This window comes from Anabrus simplex, chromosome 5, assembly GCF_040414725.1.
Source record: "Anabrus simplex isolate iqAnaSimp1 chromosome 5, ASM4041472v1, whole genome shotgun sequence".
NCBI lineage: Eukaryota > Metazoa > Arthropoda > Insecta > Orthoptera > Tettigoniidae > Anabrus > Anabrus simplex.
Window position 1 is genome coordinate 363,040,082 of NC_090269.1, and position 27,867 is coordinate 363,067,948.

Consider the following 27,867-nt stretch of genomic DNA (forward strand, 5'->3'; position numbering starts at 1 on the left):
TGTAGCCTGCTTACTGTCCACTGTTTGGAACTTCTCACTAACGAAATGAAATGGCGTATGGCTTTTAGTGCCGGGAGATCCCAAGACAGGTTTGGCTCGCCAGGTGCAGGTCTTTTGATTTTACGCCTGTAGGCGACCTGCATGTCGTGATGTGGATGAAGTGATGATGAAGACAACACACACACCCAGCCCCCATGCCAGGGAAATTAACGAATGATGGTTTAAATTCCCGACCCTGCCGGAAATCGAACCTGGGACCTCTGTGACCAAAGGCTAATACGCTAATCATTTAGCCATGGAGCCAGACCATATCCATGTACTTCTGTTTAACTTCATCATCCTGGAGATTTTCTACCCTTATTCGTTTGCAGACCGATTTCACTTTCTCTATCTTAGGCCTAGAGATACTTAGTTCACTACCATCAGATAGTAGTCTGTATCATCGAAAAATTTACAGAAAACCGGTACATTCTTAACATATTTCCTGAATTCAAAGTCAGTTAAGATATAGTCTGTTATGGATCTGATATCCCTATCCTCCCATGTGCAGCGGTGAATAGCCTTATGCTTGAAGAATATATTCATAACTGCTAAACCCATACTAGCACCGAACTTCAGCAAACGCTTCCCTCCTATTAGCTTTCATATCTTCCCCACATTTACCAATTACCCTTTCGTATCCTTCAGTTTTGTTTCAAACTCTCACATTGAAATAGCCCCTTAGTACTATTCTATCCTTGCTGTTGACCCTGACCACGATGTCACTCAATGCTTCATAAAACTTGCCAACTTCATCCTCATCTGCACCCTCACATGGTGAATACATTGAGACAATTCTCATCCTAATTCCTCCAACTGCCAGATCACCGTCATCATTCGCTCATTTACATTCTTAACAGAAACTGTGTTGCGTGCAGTAGTACTGTATTCGTGATGAAACGAACTCCCCACACTCTGCCCTTCCCTTTTTAACACCCGTCAGGTACACTTTATAATCTCCTCTCTCTTCATTGTTATCTTCTCTTACCCAAATATCACTTATTCCTAGCACATCAAGATTCATCCTCATTGCTGACCCAGCCAGTTCTACTTTCTTTCTTCCATAAGCCCCATTAATATTGACAGCTCCCCATTGAATTTTATTTTGTTCACCAAGTTATTTCCAAGGAGTCCCTCGCGTGTCAAATGGGAGTGGGACTCCGTTACTCCCATGCATATTACTGAAAGGTAGGCAGAGAAGTGGACAATGCGCTTGTAACACAGACAGCAATAAACTGCAGTGGACTGTCACTCCTGAGAGTGTACGATGTGTTACACTGTTCCACTGTTGCACCAAAGCTGAGGACGATGCAGAGCTGTCCTGCAATGTCATTCGGATGAGGTGTCGGTCTTCTTAGGGGGTGGTCTGGATGGTGTGACCAGACCAATCTTGTTGTGTTTTATGGCCTTCTGTGAACCATTTCTACACACCCGTTGCACTGCCGGCTGGATGCATCACGTTCTCTGTTGCAATAATGGGCTCGCCCTCATTCAAACTCACTCTTTTGACAGTAGGGTTCTCACATATGTGTGCAAGGCATCCTGCGCGTTTGCTCAAGTCACGCTGATCCATTACCTTCGTTTTATAGCGACAAGAGCCACAGACACATTTTATCAGTTGTTAGTGGTGCGCCGAGATATCGACATGGATCTTTGAACCTGAGGGCCGACATGGTTCAAATGCTAATTATTTCTTCAGAACGTACTGTTGCACATGTCCTGTGAATTGAACCTGAGGGCCGACATGGTTCAAATGCTAACCATTTCTTTAGAATGTACTATTGCACATGTCCTGTGAGTATGAACTTCCTATGTCTAGTCTGTCAAAAGGTTCCAGTTTTTATGAACATTAGTGTATATTACAGGACAAATAGGACATCCTCAAACATTGGCAACAACCCTTTAAAAAGATTTCCAACTTTGAGTTCCCACATCTTCCTATTATAGAAGTTAATGACACAGCAGGTCCTATCTTCGGCATCACATTAGACAGATCAGATGTAAGGCTTTTCAGGCGTTTGCTCTATTAACCAGCATTTTGTCTTAGGTCTGACACTAGACTCATCAGAGTGGGATGTGTCAGACCCTACCCACTGACGCTGGGGTATGCAGGTGAACTTATCAGAAGCCCATTATAAGAGGCACAGTCTGATAACTGCATACGGGAGATAAATCTCCACAATGGAATTATTGCCCGCCTAGCAATTCCGAATGGAAAATTCTAAGTTCCCATGGAGGGAATTAGATATTTTTCACCAATAGAGCATGTCGCCACCATCATCAGGAGTATGAAGAACCAAAAAGTGCCAGCTCCAGATGACCTGGCAAACTTCTGGAAGTTGCAGGAATTTAACCCTGTTAATGCCAGGCCCATGTGCTCACAGTATGCCAAGAGTGCCAGGCAGATTTAGAGAATTTTGCAGGTTCTCACTCTCTGGACTATATAGTTCACAAATATCATAACTATGACTTGAAATTTTTATTAAATGTTAACAAGAATACAGTCTTACTGCTGAACTGAATTACAACAATAAAAAGCTCTTGTCTATTTAGAAAAAAATATCTTTTCCAAACAATTTTAAAACACCAAAAATAAAAAATCAGAACCAAAACAGAAAAAAATCAGAAAATTCAATGATAAATACTGATGACTTCTTTGAAATGTCCTATTTCAGATGAATAAACATGTAAAGTTTCATATTTTTATGTCCAGTATTTTAAGAGTTATGTACAATAGTATCGTAATATACAACTGGCATGTTCAACAACGGGATCGAACCTGGCACATGGGTTGTAGTCAGAGTGACCAGATGGTGATAGATTATCATTGTTCACAAGATGAAAGAATCTCAAGATCAATTGGAATCTGTTTCTTGAGCACATATTTCCAAACCATGGAATATAACGGGAGTTTTTGACCCAATAAGATAATGTGCTCGGCCTTCTAGTTATCCCCATTTCCAACAAAACAGCAATGAAAGCCTTAATTTCAGTCAGTGTAACCGGGCGCCACTGCTGTGCTCTGGCATGTGGTGACAAGACATGATCTCTCATATCTGTTTGTCTCTGTAGTTATGAGGGTCCATAATTGAGCCGTGAAAAATAAAATAAAAATACGCTATAGGTTTGCGTCTGACGAAGGGGCGTGTCTCGGGCCAGGAGTATCATAATAATCACGTGAGGGTTGGTATTTTGCATCTTGACCGAATTGAATTTATATTGATATTGATATTGTTACAGCCGTCGTCATCATCATCATCATCAGTACTGTCACTCAGACGGTCATTACCATTTTCAATGTTTACACTTGGACAATGAGCACGTGGTTGAGTGTTTACAGAAAACTCGCCATCATCACTCCCAATAACACTTTCACTTTCCTCTTCCTCACTTGTTGGAGGAATGAATTCCTCATCCGAGTCTTCATCATCCTCTTCACTAAAAATTATTAAGATATACAGCCAGTTTGTCATTGTTAACAAAGTAACTTCTCCTGCTAGTTGCCATTTTACTCGCGCGGCATGGAGATCATACGTTGTAGATGAACACGGGCTTCAGAAATTCAATACATGATAACGAATGAACTTGCGCACTATCTAACGGCGTAGTTAAAATCTAATAATGTTTCTCTATGGGCTCGACACACAAAAGATGTTGCAATCTGACGGCCCAAGTTGTACTAACTCGTATAGAATTGCGCGCTATCCAAACAACGATGTATCGTGGTTGGCACTTTACGCATATATACGAAACAACGATATATCGTTGTCTGGCTCTCTACGGGTTAAAGAACCTGAACAAATGGCTGACAAACTTTTTCATAGCTATAGTTGGCTCCGGCTCTGTTCTCATTGATTGGGATATAAGCATCGCTGTGCCTATCTTTAAGCAAGAAAAGGTGATTCAGCAAAATATTTAAATAACCATCCAGTTCACCTCTTATCATACACTATGAAGATCTTTGAGAGAATCCCTAATCAGAGACTGCATGAAATCATCAGCATTAGTACCAACCAGTGTGACTTTGTCAAGAGTGCTGGAACAACCGATGCAATTTTTCTGCCAGAATGCTCATTGAAAATCCTTGATCTTGGAAAGTCTTTTGACCGTGTGATCTAGTATGCACTTTGTGTCTATGCGTACCAGAAATGCCTATCAGTTGGATCAAGGGGCTATACACGAACACCACAAGTACGTTGCACTCTCGGCATCTAGGAGAGCTTTCCAGTGAAAGTCTGTGTACACTAAAGTTCTGCATTGTCCCTGTTGCTCTTTGTCCTTACCATAGACACAAGCACACGGGATCTACAAAGGAGTTGGATTCTCTTATATTGCTGATACCACCAGAAGGAGATTGCAGCATCAAGCTGAAGTTTGGAACAGCAGTCTCTCACAATACGGTCTTTGACTGAACAAAACTAAGACCGAATACCTGGAAACCATCCCAAGAGGCAGCTCCATCCAACTTGATGGAGAGACCTTAATGAAGACTGTAAGCTTCAGGTATCTAGGATCGTATCTACAACGTGATGGTGGGATAGGTGATGAAGTGCGAAGGAGGATAAAGGCGGCATGGATGAGTTGGAAGAAAGTCCTTCTGCGACAGAAGGATGCCACTACATCTTACCGAGCTCGATAGCGGCAGTCGCTTAAGTGCGGCCAGTATCCAGTAATCGGGAGATAGTGGGTTCGACCCCACTGTCGGCAGCCCTGAATATGGTTTTCCGTGGTTTCCCAATTTCACACCAGGCATGTGCCGGGGCTGTACATTAATTAAGGCCACGACCACTTCCTTCCAATTCCTAGGCCTTTCCTATACCATCGTCACCATAAGACCTATCTGTGTCGGTGCGACGTGAAGCAAAAAAAAAAAAAAAAACCACTACATCTGAAGTCCAGAATATACCACATGGTAGTACATCCTGTTGCTTATTACGTGTTGAATGTCGACCAGCGACAAAGCTATGGAGCGCCAATTACACAAAATGGAAATGCGTATGCTCCATTGGTTGGTGGGCATTACACTCCTGCATGTTAAAAACGATACCGTTTGCCGGCAAATGGGTGTCACACCCATTACTGAGAAGGCGTGGGAAAAGCATTTCCAATTGTAGGGTCACATCCTGCATGCCACACCTGAAATAGTTGCCAATTTCAACCACTCCCTTGAAATTAATGGGCAGCGTTCATGTGGACATCCAAAGCAGTGTTGGCACAACACAGTAAATGGGGATAGGAAGAGACTGGACTTAAGACCACACGATGCCCGAGATCGTCCAAAATGGCACAGCAGATCCTACACCAGTAGGAAAACGCTAGGAAGAAGAAGAAAGGGAAGATACATGAAATAGTTTTGTCTGTACATTCATCATTAGCATCATAATAATAATAATAATAATAATAATCATCATCATCTTGAACCACTCTAGGCTATAAATAATTTTATTCACGATGGGTGAAAATGGTAGTTTAGGGGAAGTCCTAAAATTTTATTCTCAAAATATTTGTCGATAAATACTACATAACAAATTATAGAGAATTCAATTTCATGCCTTATAATAGTTTTACTCTACCAGTTATGATAACAGAGATATTCATAATTTTAGACCTTTGTTGCTTAGTTCATTTCAACACCAAGCTTCGCTGATGTGGAAATATTGTTCAATTGTGTTAACTGACAGTCACGGTAGTTATTGTTGTGATTGTATTAAGGTGAAAAGTCGCGTGATTATCAGCCCATATCAACAAGAAAAATTATGAAGATGACTATCAAAATGAAAGAAAAATTCATGTGAATGAATTGTTACTTGAAGAATAAGACCAGTGGGAAGGAGGAAGGACTCTATTTTGGATGCCTTAATATCACCGAATCAGAAAACTAAATGTGAAGACTTATAATATTGAAAGCCCATAAAATTTATTGAAAATAACATGTTATCTATTGTTTGTTGTGATATGCTTCGTCTCTTCTGCTGCCACTCATATCTGATATATGGCATTACTGCTGCACAAGCTAAGGTAGTTAACAACTCAAATAAAACAGCCTGTTCAAATGTTGATGGGAAGTAGCTGGGGAGTTAGATAACTTTCTTTTTTAGCATGCCATTCCTCTAGTTCATACAGATTCTGATAACTACTGGTACGTGACACACTGGTTCATCATAGTATTCAAGGTACTCATTCCCTGCTGTGTGACACTGATATGAATGGGGAGTGTGCACACATAACAGAAAACGTCACTGCTGTCTGTGGCCAGATCATTCCGGCTCTGGAACTTGGCATTGTTAAAACGCCAGCACAGCACTGTTCACGAAAAGTGAAAAACTGTGCTGTTTTGTAATTTGATTATGCATTTCATATGATAGCATTGTTTTATCTGCAACATTCCAGTTAATTAATATTGTATTCTGACAAGAATCCTGACATCATTGTAATGAACTATGTCGTTTAGTTTAATATTTGCTTGTGTCTGTTGCATTATCACAGGAAAATGGTTGGGTGGATTTTAATGAAACGGTATGTAATGGGAATTAATTGAGGGATGTTCCACCATTCAACACAATGTATAAAACATGACATTTATTGAGCGAAAACCAGTTTCAATTCCCTTGGAATCATCAGTTTGCGATAAATAAATAAAAAATCAGGGCAAAGTATCCTAATAACCATCAACATGAAAACAAACTTGAATACATTTACAGTGGTTGACATAAAATAAAACATTTACAGGTCACAGATAACTGCAGACACGTGACAGTAAAACACATTAATATATTGCTGGCTTTGAGAGATGTGGGGAGGGGCGGTGAATTGCTTTGGATTGGCTGTGTTGTGGAGGGGATGTGAGAGAGTGCGGAAGTGATTCGTTGTCGTGCTGTTCTACCTAGGTACATCTTTAGAATAAGGGGATGGATGGTCTTCTAAAGTATTTTAGTTTTCTCGGTGGATTCATTCAGATTGTGATTAAATTTGACTCGTTGATCCAAAGATATATAAAGCATTTCCATGATATTGAGCAGAGGTCCCTTTTCCATAATTTGAATGATTTGTAACTCTTTGTTTATATCGGAAAAATTGTGATTGGATTCATGCATGTGTATTCCCATGGCAGAATGCCGGTTATGTTTGACTGCATTAATATGTTTGATGTACCTGGTGTTAGTTCCTCCCTGTCTGTTCAATATAGCTTGCTAAACAAGACAGACACTGTAATCTGTAAACACCTGATTTACCAAACTTGTCCAATTTATTCACGGTTCCTGGATTGTGGAAGTGAGATAGATTGTTATTGCTTGTCCTGAATGCTATTTTTACCCTGTGTTTCCTAAATAAGTTTATTTGGTATACAGAATCATTGTTGAAGGTGAAAACTGAATAACTGTCCTTTTGCTTCTTTTCTTTAATAAGAGTAGATTTTGGTTTATTTTGAATTTTAGATATTATTTGGTCAATGAACCTTCTGTTATATCCATTAGAATAAGCTGTTACCCAGATGGTATCCAGTTCTTTTTTTATGTTGGAATGAGATAATGGTTCATTGAATGCCCTGTGTACCAAGCTATAAAAAGCAGCTTTTTTATGGGAATTAGGGTGGACTGAAAGTTTTTTGCTAGTGTTGGTTTGTGTGGGCTTCCTGTATATGTCATAAGAAAGGATGTGTTGATTTCTTGTGACTGTTAAGTCTAGAAAATTCAGAGAACGGTTGGATTCTGTTTCCAGTGTGAACTTCCCAGTGTGAACTGTATATGGGGGTTTAATTTGTTTAACTCTTCCAGGATGGTAAGGCTGTTGATATGTCTTCCATCTAAAATTGTGAAGGTGTCATCGACAAATCTTGTCCAAAAGAAAATGTTCTCCATTTTGCTGATGTGTGCATGCCCTAGATGGTCTAAATAAATGTCCGCCATGATGCCCGATATTACACGTGATAAAATTCATTTTTGGGCCCGTATTGAAAGTATTTGTATTAAATAACACTAGTATGTTTTTATTGTTCACGCACCTATTCAATACAATACAATCTTAAAAATTAGGACTTTGTCCTTATCAAAATTGTTAACATAAAATTAATACATTGGATGGTACATGTTTCGTCTATCAATAGTAGGCATCATCAGCCATACTTTTTTTTAAACTTTCTGTGAATGTTTTACGAGGGCCATCCGGAAAATAGTACCCGTTAGCACCGCATGAACGCTGACGACTCGGGTAGCCGCAGGGCAAGGTCAGACCGCGTCAGTGGCTTGTCTGCCTGCTCTGTGCGAGGTTGCGTGACAATAGCATTTCCTGTGTTGTGTCTGTGATTGTTTAAAATGTTTAAACAAATTGAGAAACCCGCCAGTTGTGAAGTGAGGGCCATGATTAAATTTCTTAATGCACAAAACATTCAACCTTGTGATATTCATCGCCATTTAACGGAGGTGTATGGACACAGTGTGATGGATGAATGGTCTGTTCGGCGCTGGTGTCGCAACTTCAACCTGGGGAGGGGGAATACACACGACGAGGAGCGTTCAGGGAGACCATCTGTCATTACAGATCAACTGCTGAGCGCAGTAGACGAACGCGTGAGGAACGATCGGCGCGTCACAATTGATGAACTTTGTGAACATTTTCCTAATGTATCTCGAGCAATTGTTCATGAAATTGTCAAAGACCATCTGCATTATTCAAAAATCTGTGCAAGGTGGGTCCTTCTCATGCTTACAAAGGAGCACAAAACCAAGCGTATGGCTGCAGCACTGACGTTTCTGGGACGTTATTCCGATGAAGGAGACTCTTTCCTGACTCGCATCATTACTGGGGACGAAACATGGGTTTGTTATGCATCACCTGAGAGTAAACGACAGTCAATGGAGTGGCATCATGCTCATTCACCAACCAAACCAAAAAAATTCCAAGACAGTTCTGTCCACCAGGAAACTCATGGCAACAGTTTTCTGGGATCGCCGAGGTGTACTGCTCATTGATTTTATGGCCCGTGGAGACACAATTAATGCTAATGCGTATTGTGAAACATTAAAGAAATTACGGCAGGCAATACAAAATCGACGGTGAGGTCTATTGTCTACAGGCGTCATTCTCCTTCATTTAAAGATAAAAACTTCATTGTTCCGTATTGAAATTATTGATGTTAAAAATTAAATAATTGAAAAGGAGGTTCAACCTATTCAATACTTAAAAGAAGGAAATGCAGTAATCACATTCCTATTTAAATGGGACCGGTTTCGACCTTAGTCCAGGTCATCATCAGCCGTAAAAAGATGTACAATGTTTATGAATATTGGAGGTCAGTTTCACACTTTGATAGGCACAAAGACACGACACCACATTCTGTATGCACAAAGTCACAACACTATCAACTAATATACGAAGATCAAAAATAACTAGAAGTCGCAGACGAATAGATTTGTAGTAGAAAGCCGCCAGCTCCTGGTGATCAGCGCGGCACATTCAAGGTCATGCGCTGCGGTCGAACGCCAAAGTAGAGTGGAGAATGTTTTGAAGGTCTAGAATTTGTCACGGTTGCGGGAAGTTAAGTACGTATATAAAAATATACGACGCAAATCAGAATAATTGAGTGAGTACTTGTACTCCTGCTAAGTTCTTGGAAAACAGTTGACTTGAAAAAACAATTGTAGAGAGAAGAAAAAATGTAGTAAAAAGCGCAATATCGGAAAACAAATGAAAACTTATATGCACGGTGCGCTATTTTTAAATGAAAAATTTTTAGGTTATGATTGAAGTAGTCGAAGTTGGTGCAAGACAAGAGTTAAAATTTGAAAGAGGAGAACCGAAATGAAGGTCGTGGGTTGTTTTTTTTTTTTTTTTAGAAGGAAGAATAAATTAAACGAGGAAGAGTGATAGTGAAATAAGAGAAAGAATAAAAGAAATTGAAGTTAGATGGTAATGAGGAAGGATAAGATAGGGAAATGAAGGAGGGGTAGTTTAGGGTGGGTTAGGAGGGTGGGTTATTGGAGGTAGAAAATGTGGGTGGGAACTATGTAAGGCATGGAAAATAGAATTGGGGTTTTGGAATTTGGAATTTTTGAGAAGAAGAATTAGGAAGTCAAAAAGGATATTGGGTTTTTCAGAAATGTCGTTTAAATTGAAATTAGGGTTGAAGTACTGGTCAAGGTGGATAAAGCAATTTTCAGTAATGTTTAAGAGGGGGCCTTTGTTAATGATTTTAAGTATATTTAAGTCATTGTCAATACTGGTGAAACTATGCTTGGAGTCTTGTATGTGCTGTCCTATGGCAGAGAATCTGTTGTATTTAATGGCGTTGACATGTTCAGAGTACCTGATATTGAAGTTGCGGCCAGTTTGTCCGACGTAGGAGGAATTGCAGTTGTTGCATTTAAATCTGTATACACCAGATTTAGAAAAAGCATTAGACTTATTTAGAGATTTAGAGTTGTGTAAGATATCAAGACTTCTATTGTTAGTTCTAAATGAAATTTTCATATTATGTTTTTTAAAAATATTAGTTATTTTATAAGCATCCTGAGTGAAAGTGAAGGTGGAAAAAGCAGTTGGTTTAATTGTGTCTTTAGATAAAGTGGTTTTTGGACGGTGTTTGAATTTGTTGATGATGCGGTTAATGAAGGAGTTATTAAAGCCATTAAATTTAGCAATGTTGCGGATGGTGTCTAATTCATAATTTAAATCTTTTTTGGACATAGGGGTGTTGAAAGCACGAAAAATTAAGCTGTTATAAGTAGCACGTTTATGAGCTTGGGGGTGTGAAGAATCTTGTCTTATTGTAGTTGCTGTTTGGGTTGGTTTTCTGAAAATTTTGTAAGATAAAGAAGTAGGATGTCTAGTAATAGTTAGGTCTAGAAAATTAAGAGTTTGGTTGTGTTCTGATTCGAGGGTGAATTTAATGTTAGAGTCTAAGTTGTTGAGATGAAGAAGTGTAGAGGCTGCATTGGTTGATTCCTCATTTAATATTACTAAGGTGTCATCGACATATCTCGCCCAAAAGAGGATGTTGGAGAAATTATTATTATTATTATTATTATTATTAATTCTTGTGTTTTCTAAGAAGTCGAGGTAAATTTCAGCAAGAATGCCAGAAGCAGGTGAGCCCATAGCCAAGCCATCTTGTTGATAAATGGTGTTGTCAAAGGTAAAATAATTATTGTTAAGAACTAATTTTAAAATAGACATGAAGTCTTGAATTTTAAGTTTACTTAGGTTACTGAATTTGTTTAGGTTGTTGTTTATAATGGGGAATAATTTTGGAATTGGAATACTAGGGTACATGTTGACAATGTCAAAAGAATGGAGAGAAAAATTTGGTTGGATTTCAAAATTCTTTAATTTGTTGATTAGATCAGAAGTGTTTTTGATAGATTTGTTGGATAAAAATCGATAATTTTTTAGTAAAAATGTTTGGATGAATTTAGAAGTGTTGTATAGGGGACTGGGTCTGTAATTGATAATTGGACGGATAGGAATGTTAGTTTTGTGAATTTTAGGGAGGGCTTTGGCAGTGGGTAGTCCAGGGTTCATGTTTATTAGTTTAGTTTTTTCTTGATCTGTGAGGAGAAAGGAAGCATTTTTTAAAGTATGTTTGAGTAGGCGTTGGATTTTTGTGGTTGGGTCTTTTTTTATTATAGAAAAAGAAGGGTCACTGAAAAAGTTTTTGGTTTTATCTAAGTAGTCAGTTTTATCCATTATGACAGTGTTGCCTTTATCAGATTTGGTGATAATGAGGTTATTGTCATTGATTTTCTTTTTAAGATCTGAAATGGTTTTATCTTTAATTAAATTATTATTATTATTATTATTATTATTATTATTATTATTATTATTATTATTATTATTATTATTATTATTATTATTATTAATAAGAGAAGTGTTTTTGTTATTGTTAATGAAGATTTTTTCAAGTTTCCTTTTTACTTCATATCTGATTTCATCTTGTTCATCTGTTGGCATTTTGTTAATGGCTATTTCAGATTCAATAATTAAATTGGTGGCTGCATTGAAAGTGTTGAGATTGGGCCAATTGTGTTTGAAGCCCAACGAAAGAATTGAGTTTTCATCATCACTCAGAGTTGTTTTAGATAGATTTACGATGGGAGGGTGGAATTGTTCAATAGTTTTGGAGGGTGTGTTACGGTTCTTAAACTGGAATTTATGTGAAGAAGAGTTGTTCTTAAGAATTTTGAGTTTTTTCTCTAGGGTTTGTTGTTTGATTGACAGTACATGAAATAATTTATTGTCTACTTGAGTTAGGAAGAGGTTCCATTGTGCACTCGGGAGAAGATTAGCAATTTCTAGATGTGTTTCGTATAATCTACTACAAATCTATTCGTCTGAGACTTCTAGTTATTTTTGATCTTCGTATATTAGTTGATAGTGTTGTGACTCTGTGCATACAGAATGTGGTGTCGTGTCTTTGTGCCTATCAAAGTGTGAAACTGACCTCCAATATTCATAAACATTGTACATCTTTTTACGGCTGATGATGACCTGGACTAAGGTCGAAACCGGTCCCATTTAAATAGGAATGTGATTACTGCATTTCCTTCTTTTAAGTATTGAATAGGTTGAACCTCCTTTTCAATTATTTAATTTTTAACATCAATAATTTCAATACGGAACAATGAAGTTTTTATCTTTAAATGCACAAGCTAACCAAGCTAAACAAAAAGCCTTCTCTTACATGGGCCTTAAGATCAAATCGCTAAATTAGGAAAAGACATCGACTTCCTGAAACAATGCATATTCTACAATCTTACCCCCAAATTTCTTCAAAGCTGTACCAGAAAAAACATTTCTTCTCCTCACATGTTAAAAACCCAAGAAATAACCAACAAAATTTGGTTAAAAAGCGAAATTCGTTTCTTATACAAGAAAAAATCATTTTTAAACAACAGATTATACGAAACACATCTAGAAATTGTTAATCTTCTCCCGAGTGCACAATGGAACCTCTTCCTAACTCAAGTAGACAATAAATTATTTCATATACTGTCAATCAAACAACAAACCCTAGAGAAAAAACTCAAAATTCTTAAGAACAACTCTTCTTCACATAAATTCCAGTTTAAGAACCGTAACACACCCTCCAAAACTATTGAACAATTCCACCCTCCCATCGTAAATCTATCTAAAACAACTCTGAGTGATGATGAAAACTCAATTCTTTCGTTGGGCTTCAAACACAATTGGCCCAATCTCAACACTTTCAATGCAGCCACCAATTTAATTATTGAATCTGAAATAGCCATTAACAAAATGCCAACAGATGAACAAGATGAAATCAGATATGAAGTAAAAAGGAAACTTGAAAAAATCTTCATTAACAATAACAAAAACACTTCTCTTATTAATAATAATAATAATAATAATAATAATAATATTAATTTAATTAAAGATAAAACCATTTCAGATCTTAAAAAGAAAATCAATGACAATAACCTCATTATCACCAAATCTGATAAAGGCAACACTGTCATAATGGATAAAACTGACTACTTAGATAAAACCAAAAACTTTTTCAGTGACCCTTCTTTTTCTATAATAAAAAAAGACCCAACCACAAAAATCCAACGCCTACTCAAACATACTTTAAAAAATGCTTCCTTTCTCCTCACAGATCAAGAAAAAACTAAACTAATAAACATGAACCCTGGACTACCCACTGCCAAAGCCCTCCCTAAAATTCACAAAACTAACATTCCTATCCGTCCAATTATCAATTACAGACCCAGTCCCCTATACAACACTTCTAAATTCATCCAAACATTTTTACTAAAAAATTATCAATTTTTATCCAACAAATCTATCAAAAACACTTCTGATCTAATCAACAAATTAAAGAATTTTGAAATCCAACCAAATTTTTCTCTCCATTCTTTTGACATTGTCAACATGTACCCTAGTATTCCAATTCCAAAATTATTCCCCATTATAAACAACAACCTAAACAAATTCAGTAACCTAAGTAAACTTAAAATTCAAGACTTCATGTCTATTTTAAAATTAGTTCTTAACAATAATTATTTTACCTTTGACAACACCATTTATCAACAAGATGGCTTGGCTATGGGCTCACCTGCTTCTGGCATTCTTGCTGAAATTTACCTCGACTTCTTAGAAAACACAAGAATTAATAATAATAATAATAATTTCTCCAACATCCTCTTTTGGGCGAGATATGTCGATGACACCTTAGTAATATTAAATGAGGAATCAACCAATGCAGCCTCTACACTTCTTCATCTCAACAACTTAGACTCTAACATTAAATTCACCCTCGAATCAGAACACAACCAAACTCTTAATTTTCTAGACCTAACTATTACTAGACATCCTTCTTCTTTATCTTACAAAATTTTCAGAAAACCAACCCAAACAGCAACTACAATAAGACAAGATTCTTCGCACCCCCAAGCTCATAAACGTGCTACTTATAACAGCTTAATTTTTCGTGCTTTCAACACCCCTATGTCCAAAAAAGATTTAAATTATGAATTAAACACCATCCGCAACATTGCTAAATTTAATGGCTTTAATAACTCCTTCATTAACCGCATCATCAACAAATTCAAACACCGTCCAAAAACCACTTTATCTAAAGACACAATTAAACCAACTGCTTTTTCCACCTTCACTTTCACTCAGGATGCTTATAAAATAACTAATATTTTTAAAAAACATAATATGAAAATTTCATTTAGAACTAACAATAGAAGTCTTGATATCTTACACAACTCTAAATCTCTAAATAAGTCTAATGCTTTTTCTAAATCTGGTGTATACAGATTTAAATGCAACAACTGCAATTCCTCCTACGTCGGACAAACTGGCCGCAACTTCAATATCAGGTACTCTGAACATGTCAACGCCATTAAATACAACAGATTCTCTGCCTTAGGACAGCACATACAAGACTCCAAGCATAGTTTCACCAGTATTGACAATGACTTAAATATACTTAAAATCATTAACAAAGGCCCCCTCTTAAACATTACTGAAAATTGCTTTATCCACCTTGACCAGTACTTCAACCCTAATTTCAATTTAAACGACATTTCTGAAAAACCCAATATCCTTTTTGACTTCCTAATTCTTCTTCTCAAAAATTCCAAATTCCAAAACCCCAATTCTATTTTCCATGCCTTACATAGTTCCCACCCACATTTTCTACCTCCAATAACCCACCCTCCTAACCCACCCTAAACTACCCCTCCTTCATTTCCCTATCTTATCCTTCCTCATTACCATCTAACTTCAATTTCTTTTATTCTTTCTCTTATTTCACTATCACTCTTCCTCGTTTAATTTATTCTTCCTTCTAAAAAAAAAAAAAAAACAACCCACGACCTTCATTTCGGTTCTCCTCTTTCAAATTTTAACTCTTGTCTTGCACCAACTTCGACTACTTCAATCATAACCTAAAAATTTTTCATTTAAAAATAGCGCACCGTGCATATAAGTTTTCATTTGTTTTCCGATATTGCGCTTTTTACTACATTTTTTCTTCTCTCTACAATTGTTTTTTCAAGTCAACTGTTTTCCAAGAACTTAGCAGGAGTACAAGTACTCACTCAATTATTCTGATTTGCGTCGTATATTTTTATATACGTACTTAACTTCCCGCAACCGTGACAAATTCTAGACCTTCAAAACATTCTCCACTCTACTTTGGCGTTCGACCGCAGCGCATGACCTTGAATGTGCCGCGCTGATCACCAGGAGCTGGCGGCTTTCTACTACAAATCTATTCGTCTGCGACTTCTAGTTATTTTTGATCTTCGTATATTAGTTGATAGTGTTGTGACTTTGTGCATACAGAATGTGGTGTCGTGTCTTTGTGCCTATCAAAGTGTGAAACTGACCTCCAATATTCATAAACATTGTACATCTTTTTACGGCTGATGATGACCTGGACTAAGGTCGAAACCGGTCCCATTTAAATAGGAATGTGATTACTGCATTTCCTTCTTTTAAGTATTGAATAGGTTGAACCTCCTTTTCAATTATTTAATTTTTAACATTCTCCTTCATGTCAATGCCAAGCCTCATGCAGCTGTGATAACACAACTTTTGCAGCAATTCAAGTGGGAAACCTTCGACCATCCCCCGTATAGCCCGGACTTGGCCCCTTCGGATTTTCATCTCTTTACGAAGCTTAAAGACTTTCTGGAGGGAAAAAGATTTGACAGCGATGAAGAACTTAAACGAGCCGTGACTACATATCTCAATACGCTGGCAGTGGAGGACTATGACTCTAGAATACAAAAACTCGTTCCGCGCTATGACAATTGCCTAAATTTGCTTGGAGATTATGTGGAGAAGTAGTGTAAAGTATGCTCTTTCCAATAAAAATGCATCTTTATTGCGCAAACAGGTACCACTTTCCGGATGGCCTTCGTATTTTATGTCAACCATTGTAAATGTATTTAAAGTAGTTTTCTTGTTGATTGTTATTAGGATCCTTTGATTTTTTATTTATTTATCTTGAACTGATGATAATTCCAAGGGAATCAAAACCTGTTTTCGCTCAATAAATATCATGTTTTATACATTGTGTTGAATGGTGGAACATCCCTCAATTAATTCCAATTATATAAGTTATACGTCAACACGGAAATGAAAATCATAACTTATTCTAAACTGAAATACCAAGTTTCATAAGGTCGAGTAGATTCTTGGTTATAAGTTGTTCAGATACTTTCAGCAGGAGAAGGTGCTTCAGAAGGGACCTAACGCATAAAACATAATAGAATGAAAGCATAAATGTATCTCTTCTATGGCTGGTTTTACATGAACATTTCTCATGGTACCATGTATTAAGAATTTTTATTCTATACCTTTTTCTGATATAGTGAAAAATTAGGGAAATATCAGTGACAGCCATGTGAAAGTTTAAGTCCAAGAGCCAGTAGGCTCTAAAGAGAGTTGCTATGGAGATTGTTCTAGCAACAACGTTTTAAAGGCTTTGTACATCAATCAGTATTTTTAAAATATTAACTCAACTGCAAATGGCCACAGAGAGCAAGGAAGTGAGTAAGTCATGACAAGCTGCTAACAGGGAGAGGCATACCTGCTTATATGTTTCAGTATCTGTGGAACAGTATGAGGGGTGGACAAAAATGTGATCATGCACATGCTAAGTAATTCTCTCGTCACTGACTGGTACTACTAGTACTATATTTCTAAGCTTTTCATTTCCTCATCTACTACAATATTACGGTTTGTTTTCCTTTTATTGGAGTAAAACTATTTTCCTAAAGGTACCGTCTTCAGGGAATGGTCCAATGGTAGAATTCAAGAATGTATGAAAATATCATCTAGGGTTTTTAGAATAATGTATAAACAAAGATTTCCTCATTGCTGGCAAATTGGTGTTTACTTGTTATAGCTTTTTTTTTTAAACCCATGTTCTGGATATTACTGAATTTTCTCTCTTTCATTAATTCTAGGGACACTGGTGAATGTCCAGCTGTGTTATTCTATAACAATAATGGTTGTATTCATCATTATATGGGTAAACCAAACCTAGCTTGTTTTTACATCCAGAAAGCACTGCAAGAAAATGACAGTGCTATGAAAAGTCTTCCTAAAGCTGAGCCATGTAAGTACGTTTTCTGATTTGTATTTTCCTAATGGGTTTTACATAATTTAATTTCTTCTTTTTCCACTTAGTGTTTTCCCTTTGGGCCGATGACCTTCGATGTTAGGCCCCTTAAAACACCAAGCAGCACCAGTGTTTTCACATAGGTGCAGGGTCCACTCTTTGGATCGACGAATGACATTTTAAGCGATCAGATCCAACTCACAATTACAGAGTTTTTTTGAAGTTCCCATCTAATATATGCTATTGATGCTATTATTGGTAGTATTGTTTAGATCTAGTCCATCTAATCTAATCAGTACTATTGATAGCATCAGTATGATAGTATTTATTAGATGGGAACGTCAGAAAAACTCTTTAATTGTAAGTCGAAAACCATCAATACGGTAAAATGGACCTAATCACACAACATCAGGTGCAACGTTGGTGTCAGTTGAGCAATCTTCATGTCTGCAGCTAGGCTGCCTTGCCATCGTTGTCTCAACCTTCCACGTGGGCACTTACCATCAATAGTGAATTTGTATGCATCACTATCGATGGTACCATTTGCCATTCTTAGGATATGTCTGTACCGCCTTGGATGCCCTTCTTGCATTTTTTCTTGAATGGGAATAACACCCATCCTCTGCCAGATCATGTCGTTTTTATGTGATCAAGGAGTGAAACTCCAAGATACTAACGTAACATACGTATCTCCATGGTGTGCAGAGGGCGTTCAGCAACGCTGTTGGACAAACTTCAGTGCGGTACACCTTTGATTTGAGGTGGACCGGCACACAGTTATTGCACAGCACTCCTGTGATTCATTTCCATCCAAACCATGTTGCCTTCACTCTAGCCCGCACTTCCTGATCAATGCCACCGTCACTTTGCAGGCAGGATCCTAAATATTAGAAGGAGTTAGTTTTCACTAGGTCTTGACCATTGATTGTAACAGTGGATGTGCCTTGGGTTATTTTCCAGATACAGCCTTCTTAACATTTAGTTGCAGGCCCTATTAGCTTAGGTGTTCACTCCATGTTTGAACACAGTCGTGCAGTTGCTCTTTGGTTATAGCTGCAAGTAGGATGTTGTCGGCATACAGTACGGTCCATTTTCATGCAGGTCGCATGAGATGGTATCCATAACAAGTATGAAGAGCAGCAATGACAGGGCTAATCCTTGATGTACTCCTACTCTCACAGGGAAGCTCCCAGAGAGGCCAGCAGCACACCTTACTCTGCTACAAGTATTCTCATAAATCATCTGGACCCAGTCGATAAGCAGTTCTGGCACACCATAGTCACGCATCATGTACCAGGTGAGCTGATGCGGAACACGATCATACACTTTGGTCTTAAATGTGGGCACTGTTATGACTGTTGCCCAGTCAGCAGGAGCATGACCTTTATCCACTATGGCATTGAACAGGCTCGTCAGCCATTTAGCAGCACCAGTAAGGAGGTACATAATTTCGACTTAATACGAGGACCGGGCGAGTTGGCTGTGCGGTTAGGGGCGCGCAGCTGTGAGCTTGCATCTGGGAATAGTGGGTTCAAACCCCACTGTCGGCAGCCCTGAAGATGGTTTCCGTTGTTTCCCATTTTCACACCAGGCAAATGCTGGGGCTGCACCTTAATTACGGCCAAGGCCACTTCCTTCCCACTCCTAGCCCTTTTCTGTCCCATCGTCGCCATAAGACCTGTCTGTGTCGGTGCAACGTAAAGCAAGTTCTTAAAAGAAAAATTCGTAATACGAGGGCAAATCTAAAAGTAAGTTACACTAGCTCACCGGGAGAGCATGCTGTGTGTCGTGATCGTGGCCAGTACGGAGGAAGCTACAGTAACTGCTGACGTGTCCGATAGGAAGGTTGGTGTGGTATCCTATCGTGTTGTGTGTGCAGAGCGGGCTAGGCTCGGTGGTGTCAGCTGGATGTTCACTCCAAATTGGAGGTGCATGCAACGATCAGATTTCTTTTGACTAAACTGCTCATTTGCACAGACATTCATTGTGAAATCACTCCTGTATATGGTGAGCATGCAATTTCTCACCCAGGTATTGTAATTTGCTGTAAGCCAATTGATGCTGAATGCATGGATCTCACTGACGAATATCCCAAAGGCAGACCAGCAACGTCCAGTACCATTGCAAATGTTGACCGTATGGACAGGATCATTAGAGAGAATCAGCTCATAACACTGCAAGAAATCACCAACATGCTGAACATTTCATTTGGCAGTGTGTTCTCCATTTTTCACCAGCACCTTGGATTTCGTAGACTGTGTCAAAGATGGGTCCCATGTCTGCTCACCGATGTTCACAAGGGACAATGTTTCCAATCGTCACTGGCATTTTTGCAATGGTGTTCTGCGGTGGGCAACGAGTTTCTGTGGTGAATCATCACAGGAGATGAAATGTGGGTCCACCACTTCACCCCCAAAACAAAGAGAACATCGATGGATTGGGTGCACACCACATCACCACCACGAAAAAGGCCAAGGTCCAACCTTCAGCAGGAAAGGTAATGACGACAGTGTTCTTTGACATGGAGGGTGTGGTGCACGTGGAATTTATGCCAGAAGGCACGACAGTCAACTTGGCTTCGTATTGTCAAATGTTGAACCGGTTGCGTAAGGCAATTAAAGAAATGCAGTGAGAAAAATTGAGCGCCGGTGTGATTTTGTTGTACGATAATGCAACACCTCACATAACCTGCCTAACTACTCCATTCAGTCCAAGTGTTCGGTAAGCTGAAAAAGGATCCCGGTGGACGACGATTCAGAAATTATTAGGAAGTAAAAGCAGCTGTCTCCAGGTGGTTACATAGCACTGGAGGTAATTTCTATGCATCCAGAATCAAAAGGTTGGTTGACTGTTCCGAGAAATGTTTGCATTCTTTTAGGGCCTATATGGAAACAAAAACTTACATTGTGTAGGTGGTTTCATTAATGGCCATAACTTGGAAGAGTAACTTCCTTTTTGATTCGCCCTCGTAAATAGATTGCTGCACTACTTTAGCATTAGTAAGGAAACTCCATGAATTTTTCACTTCTGAATTTTATGAAACTTGGTAATAATGCATTCATTGAGGTAAAAGTATCATCGGTGCCTTAGTTTCTTTTTGGAGCTCTTGCCTTCTTGAGTTATTGAAAGTAAAAACTTTGAGCTCCTCCCTGTAGTTAGGCGTCCTGAAAAGTGTCTTTTGTTAAAAAGTAAGGCAGAAATTACATTTTAACGTTAACTCAGCTGAATTCCTATTGGGACATGCATCGCATTTCAATAAGATAATAATAATATAGTTAGTATAAATTACCTGTAAAATGTTAATTTAATGTGATGAGGGCACTTCATGGCAATGTAGCTTTAGAACACAATATTCCTTGCACAATTTGTCATCGCCAGGAGCACAACAGGAGAAGATTATACAGGGTATCTCTTACAAACCCAGGTTGAGCGCATGGTGTTTGTACTCTGCGCTACAGCAGCTGCCTCAGCCCAACTTACATCGGGGCAGCCGCCCTGCTTTAAGCGTGTGTACAATCTTGTATGAAATCTTACCTTATAAAAGATGCTGAAAGTATCATTCTTCATAAACACCATTAGGATTTTCTGCACACCAATAGCGAGAGTTATGACTGTTCACACGACCATTAAGATGAAACCAAGCCTCATCCGAAAAGAACACAAGCTGTGGGTCGAACAATCGATCATTCAGTGATGTAAGATACCACTCACAGTATCTCACTCTTGTGGCTGGATCAGCAGGTTTTAAACAATGGGCCTGTGTAAACCTGCACGATTTGATGTGTACAGCTTTGTTGCTCTGTGTGCAGAAAAAACCGAAAGCCCCTACTTGTGCTAATTTCATGAGTGATTTATTCGGTGACCATTCAAGATTCGCACCAATGTCATCTAGCTTTTCCTCTTAAAACTGTTCGTATGCGTGCATGTATTTTATTGGGCACTGAGTCAGTAGTTTCAAATTTATTTACAATTACGTGCTCATGAAGATGCTGAACAAATTTATCGCATACCCATCGAGCCGACTCGTACTTAAAATAACTTTTGCATGTGAAAATATGGTGTTACAATGATAACTGTCTCACCATGTTAACAGCTGAGATTCAGACTGGGTATTGATGCTAGGTCGAAGTTGTTATTGTTAAACATTGATTCTTTCAAATACTACAGTACATAGGTACAGTTATAACTGAGGATTAAGAGTTTGGCATCACAATAGAATACACAGCATTTACAGGGTTTTTTCCTTATGTTTGAGTGAAGTGAGCAAAGCATTCACAAAACATTTTTCACTTGTCTTTGTCAATATGTTTGTTGTCTGTCATTTACAGTGCAGTATACATTGTTGTAAGAGTTGAATTGTGACTGCATATTGTCACATGAACCAGGGTGGTACTGATCATAAAAACAGCAACAAACAAAAATATTTAAGTGGTGAGATTCGCTCCGTGCATCATGAGCTTGGTAAGCGGAGAGGTTTCTTGTTGCACTGCATCTTTGTTTTCGGAATGTGTCTCCTGTTGGTCCTGTGAAGCCTCTTGAAATATCCAAATTACATTTTCTCGGAATTGGGTGGGAGTTGGGCCTTGCAATTTGACCGGTGAAAGTTCTTGCCATGGCCTGTACATACTGTATATATTGAAATTACTTTGCAAGTTTCCCTTCTAAGTTATCCTGAATTCTAGTTTGTTCACACTTGGAGAATGGTGCCATATACTGTTTGCAGAAAACGCAATCAAAATTTGATTGGAGTTTGACACTGTTGTTGGTGGGGGAGAGGGTAATTGTCAATCATTCTATTTCAGTTATAGTAACAACAATCAGTGTTTGATTGAAGATCAATCTTCCACCAGATTTAATGGCAAGTTTATGCCGATCAAGCACTGATTCTCCAATCAGTGTGTGCAGTTTTTAAACTCAGGGGTACTATTCTTAAATTAAATATGGTTAAATGTTTCAATGGTGGCATAATACATAATAAATTCCAGCTTGTGTACAAGGTGTAGTTATATTATGAACCACATTATGTTCCACTATCTGTACAGTTAACCTCACTTTTCCACCAGTTTTGAATACGGAATACATCAATATCAACCAGGTGACCCCAAATCATATTTCTTGTAATAAATAATTTCTGGCATATTAATACTCTTTTAAATCTGAACTTTAGAATGAATTAACCAACGTGACCAAACATTATGTGCAACCTGTTTAAACAACTTTTTTGACACTATATTTTTTTCTTGCCGCATAGTATCCATTTATTTACTTTCAGTGATATCCATGTAGTCCTCTACTAGATTATGTAAGAGCACTTTCTTAGTATAGCGTTCATTTTTCCTTCATCAAAACCTAACCTCAAAACCCGTAGTAATCAGATGTTTCCTGATTCACTGTCAGTTTTATGTCTTTGCTCAACACCAGCCTTGAAGACCCAACATAGCATTGGTCATGAATTGCACTGTTGCCAGATTTATTTCTTTCTAAAATCGTCAATGGGCAAATCAGAGTAAGTTGATTGGGAATTCAGCTTTCTGAAACGCAGTCAGAAATTGAAGTTGATGAGAAATCAACTGATTTGCAATAAAGGACAGATTTCATGAGCTTTCTGCAAATGGGCATTGCATACCTGCCAACCCTTGCGATTTACCCGGAAACTTTCCGTTTTTTAACTCATTTTCCGATTTATTTTTACCTCTTCCTATTTTTGACCAATATAGCCTCCAGTACAGTCAATACTCTTCCCCTAAGATGAAGTATAAATTCTTATGTGCTTGTGTAATTTATTTGATGTTTTATTTCACTAGTGTATCGTCCGTCGCCTTCGTGTATCGTGTTTGCTGCTCACCACAGCAGCGTGTGTGCTTTGCAGCTGGGGATTCGGGATGGAAATCGTCCTGCAAGCAAGAGAGGCTTGCACGCACTTGCGACTCAGTTAATCGGGACGTAGGAATGATTATGATGCTTGTTGTTTAAAGGGGCCTAACATATAAGGTCATTGGCCCCCGAAAGAATGAGTTTGTTATTGTGTGCTTCTGTTAAATATTGTTTCTATGTGTAGTTTCATTGGAGTTGTAGGCCACGTGTTTTTTCTTGCCTTTCTGTGCCCCCTCCCCCCATTGTCAAAGCCGTATGTTAATAATGTATGAGACATGCTGGATTGTTTTGTATGTGGTAGTTTTGCATATTTCGGTGCATAATTTTAATGAGTTGAATGTGTTTCAGGGAGTTGTGTCAGTGACCGTTTCTGGTATTTTCTCGTCACGTTATGGCCAAAAAATATAACTTTTTTTTTGCTAGTTGTTTTACGTCGCACCGACAGATAGGTCTCATGGCGACGATGGGACAGGGAAGGGCTAGGAGTGGAAAGGAAGCGTCCGTGGCCTTAATTAAGGTACAGCCCCAGCATTTACCTGGTGTGAAAATGGGAAACCACGGAAAACCATTTTCAGGGCTGCCGACAGTGGGGTTCGAACCTACTATCTCCCGAATACTGGATACTGGCCGCACTTAAGCCACTGCAGCTATCGAGCTCGGTAACATGTTATATCCAAGTGTTTAAAGATAAAAATTTCATTGTTCCGTATTGAAATTATTGATGTTAAAAATTAAATAACTGGAGGTTCAACCTGTTCAATACTCAAAAGAAAGAAACGTAGCAATCACATTTCTATTTAAATGGGACCGGTTTCGACCTTAGTCTAGGTCATCATCAGCCATAAAAAACATGTAAAATGTTTAAGAATGTTGGAGGTCAGTTTTTCACTGTTAGGCACAAAGACACGACATCACATTCTGTTCTGCACAAAGTCACAACATTAACAATCAAATTGCGAAGATCAAAAAGGCTTGAATTCGCAGACGAACAGATCTGTAGAAGAAAGCCGCCAGCTCCCGGTGACTACGTGGCACACTCAAGGTCACGCGCTGCGGCCAAACACCAAAGTAGAGTGGAGAAAGTTTCGAAGGTCCAGAACCTGTCACGGCTGCGGGAAGCCAAGTACGTATATAAAAGTATACGATGCCAATTAGTATAACCGAATGAGCACCCGTACTCCAGCTAAGATCTTGGTAAACAGTTGACTTGTAAAAACAATTGTAGAGAGAAGAAAAAAATGTAGTAAAAAGCGCAATATCGGAAAACAAATGAAAACTTATATGCACAGTGCGCTATTTTAAAAAAAATTTTAGGTTATGATTGAAGTAGTCGAAGTTGGCGCAAGACAAAAATTTTTTTTTGAAAGAGGAGAATAAATTAAACGAGGAAGAGTGATAGTGAAATAAGAGAAAGAATAAAAGAAAATTGAAGTTAGATGGTAATGAGGAAAGATAAGATAGGGAAATGAAGGAGGGGTAGTTTAAGGTGGGTTAGGAGGGTGGGTTATTGGAGGTAGAAAATGTGGGTGGGAACTATGTAAGACATGGAAATGTGATTGCTACGTTTCTTTCTTTTGAGTATTGAACAGGTTGAACCTCCAGTTATTTAATTTTTAACATCAATAATTTCAATACGGAACAATGAAATTTTTATCTTTAAATGCACAAGCTAACCAAGCTAAACAAAAAGCCTTCTCTTACATGGGCCTTAAGATCAAGATCGCTAAATTAGGAAAAGACATAGACTTCCTGAAACAATGCATATCCTACAATCTTACCCCCAAATTTCTTCAAAGTTGTACCAGAAAAAACATTTCTTCTCCTCATATGTTAAAAACCCAAAAAATAACCAACAAAATTTGGCTAAAAAACGAAATTCGTTTCTTATACAAGAAAAAATCATTTCTAAACAACAGATTATACGAAACACATCTAGAAATTGCTAATCTTCTCCCGAGTGCACAATGGAACCTCTTCCTAACTCAAGTAGACGATAAATTATTTCATGTACTGTCAATCAAACAACAAACCCTTGAGAAAAAACTCAAAATTCTCAAGAACAACTCTTCTTCACATAAATTCCAGTTTAAGAACCGTAACACACCCTCCAAAACTATTGAACAATTCCATCCTCCCATCGTAAATCTATCTAAAACAACTCTGAGTGATGATGAAAACTCAAAACTTTCGAAGGGCTTCAAACACAATTGGCCCAATCTTAACACTTTCAATGTAGCCACCAATTTAATTATTGAATCTGAAATAGCCATTAACAAAATGCCAACAGATGAACAAGATGAAATCAGATATGAAGTAAAAAGGAAACTTGAAAAAATCTTCATTAACAATAACAAAAACACTTCTCTTATTAATAATAATAATAATAATAATAATAATAATTTAATTAAAGATAATAAAACCATTTCAGATCTTAAAAAGAAAATCAATGACAATAATCTCATTATCACCAAATCTGATAAAGGCAACACTACTGTCATAATGGATAAAACTGACTACTTAGATAAAACCAAAAACTTTTTCAGTGACCCTTCTTTTTCTATAATAAAAAAAGACCCAACCACAAAAATCCAACGCCTACTCAAACATACTTTAAAAAACGTTTCCTTTCTCCTCACAGATCAAGAAAAAACTAAACTAATAAACATGAACCCTGGACTACCCACAGCCAAAGCCCTCCCTAAAATTCACAAAACTAACATTCCTATCCGTCCAATTATCAATTACAGACCCAGTCCCCTATACAACACTTCTAAATTCATCCAAACATTTTTACTAAAAAATTATCGATTTTTATCCAACAAATCTATCAAAAACACTTCTGATCTAATCAACAAATTAAAAAATTTTGAAATCCAACCAAATTTTTCTCTCCATTCTTTTGACATTGTCAACATGTACCCTAGTATTCCAATTCCAAAATTATTCCCCATTATAAACAACAACCTAAACAAATTCAGTAACCTAAGTAAACTTGAAATTCAAGACTTCATGTCTATTTTAAAATTAGTTCTCAACAATAATTATTTTACCTTTGACAACACCATTTATCAACAAGATGGCTTGGCTATGGGCTCACCTGCTTCTGGCATTCTTGCTGAAATTTACCTCGACTTCTTAGAAAACACAAGAATTAATAATAATAATAATTTCTCCAACATCCTCTTTTGGGCGAGATATGTCGACGACACATTGGTAATATTAAATGAGGAATCAACCAACGCAGCCTCTACACTTCTTCATCTCAACAACTTAGACTCTAACATTAAATTCACCCTCGAATCAGAACATAACCAAACTCTTAATTTTCTAGACCTAACTATTACTAGACATCCTTCTTCTTTATCTTACAAAATTTTCAGAAAACCAACCCAAACAGCAACTACAATAAGACAAGATTCTTCGCACCCCCAAGCTCATAAACGTGCTACTTATAACAGCTTAATTTTTCGTGCCTTCAACACCCCTATGTCCAAAAAAGATTTAAATAATGAATTAAACACCATCCGCAACATTGCTAAATTTAATGGCTTTAACAACTCCTTCATTAACCGCATCATCAACAAATTCAAACACCGTCCAAAAACCACTTTATCTAAAGACACAATAAAACCAACTGCTTTTTCCACCTTCACTTTTACTCAGGATGCTTATAAAATAACTAATATCTTTAAAAAACATAATATGAAAATTTCTTTTAGAACTAACAATAGAAGTCTTGATATCTTACACAACTCTAAATCTCTAAATAAGTCTAATGCCTTTTCTAAATCTGGTGTATACAGATTTAAATGCAACAACTGCAGTTCCTCCTACGTCGGACAAACTGGCCGCAACTTCAATATCAGGTACTCTGAACATGTCAACGCCATTAAATACAACAGATTCTCTGCCATAGGACAGCACATACAAGACTCCAAACATAATTTCACCAGTATTGACAATGACATAAACATACTTAAAATCATTAACAAAGGCCCCCTCTTAAACATTACTGAAAATTGCTTTATCCACCTTGACCAGTACTTCAACCCTAATTTCAATTTAAATGACATTTCTGAAAAACCCAATATCCTTTTTGACTTCCTAATTCTTCTTCTCAAAAATTCCAAATTCCAAAACCCCAATTCTATTTTCCATGTCTTACATAGTTCCCACCCACATTTTCTACCTCCAATAACCCACCCTCCTAACCCACCTTAAACTACCCCTCCTTCATTTCCCTATCTTATCTTTCCTCATTACCATCTAACTTCAATTTTCTTTTATTCTTTCTCTTATTTCACTATCACTCTTCCTCGTTTAATTTATTCTCCTCTTTCAAAAATTTTTGTCTT

At 37.7% G+C, this 27,867-nt stretch overlaps 1 protein-coding gene across 1 annotated transcript in view; it reads left to right on the top strand.

Moving 5' to 3' along the window:
* The window catches only part of Not10 (CCR4-NOT transcription complex subunit 10), a 149,528-nt gene that overhangs the window by 61,474 nt on the left and 60,187 nt on the right, over nucleotides 1-27,867 (top strand). The window contains exon 6 of the mRNA XM_067148623.2: nucleotides 17,484-17,635. Coding sequence (XP_067004724.1) covers nucleotides 17,484-17,635 — 152 coding nt within the window. The remainder of the gene's footprint in view (nucleotides 1-17,483; nucleotides 17,636-27,867) is intronic.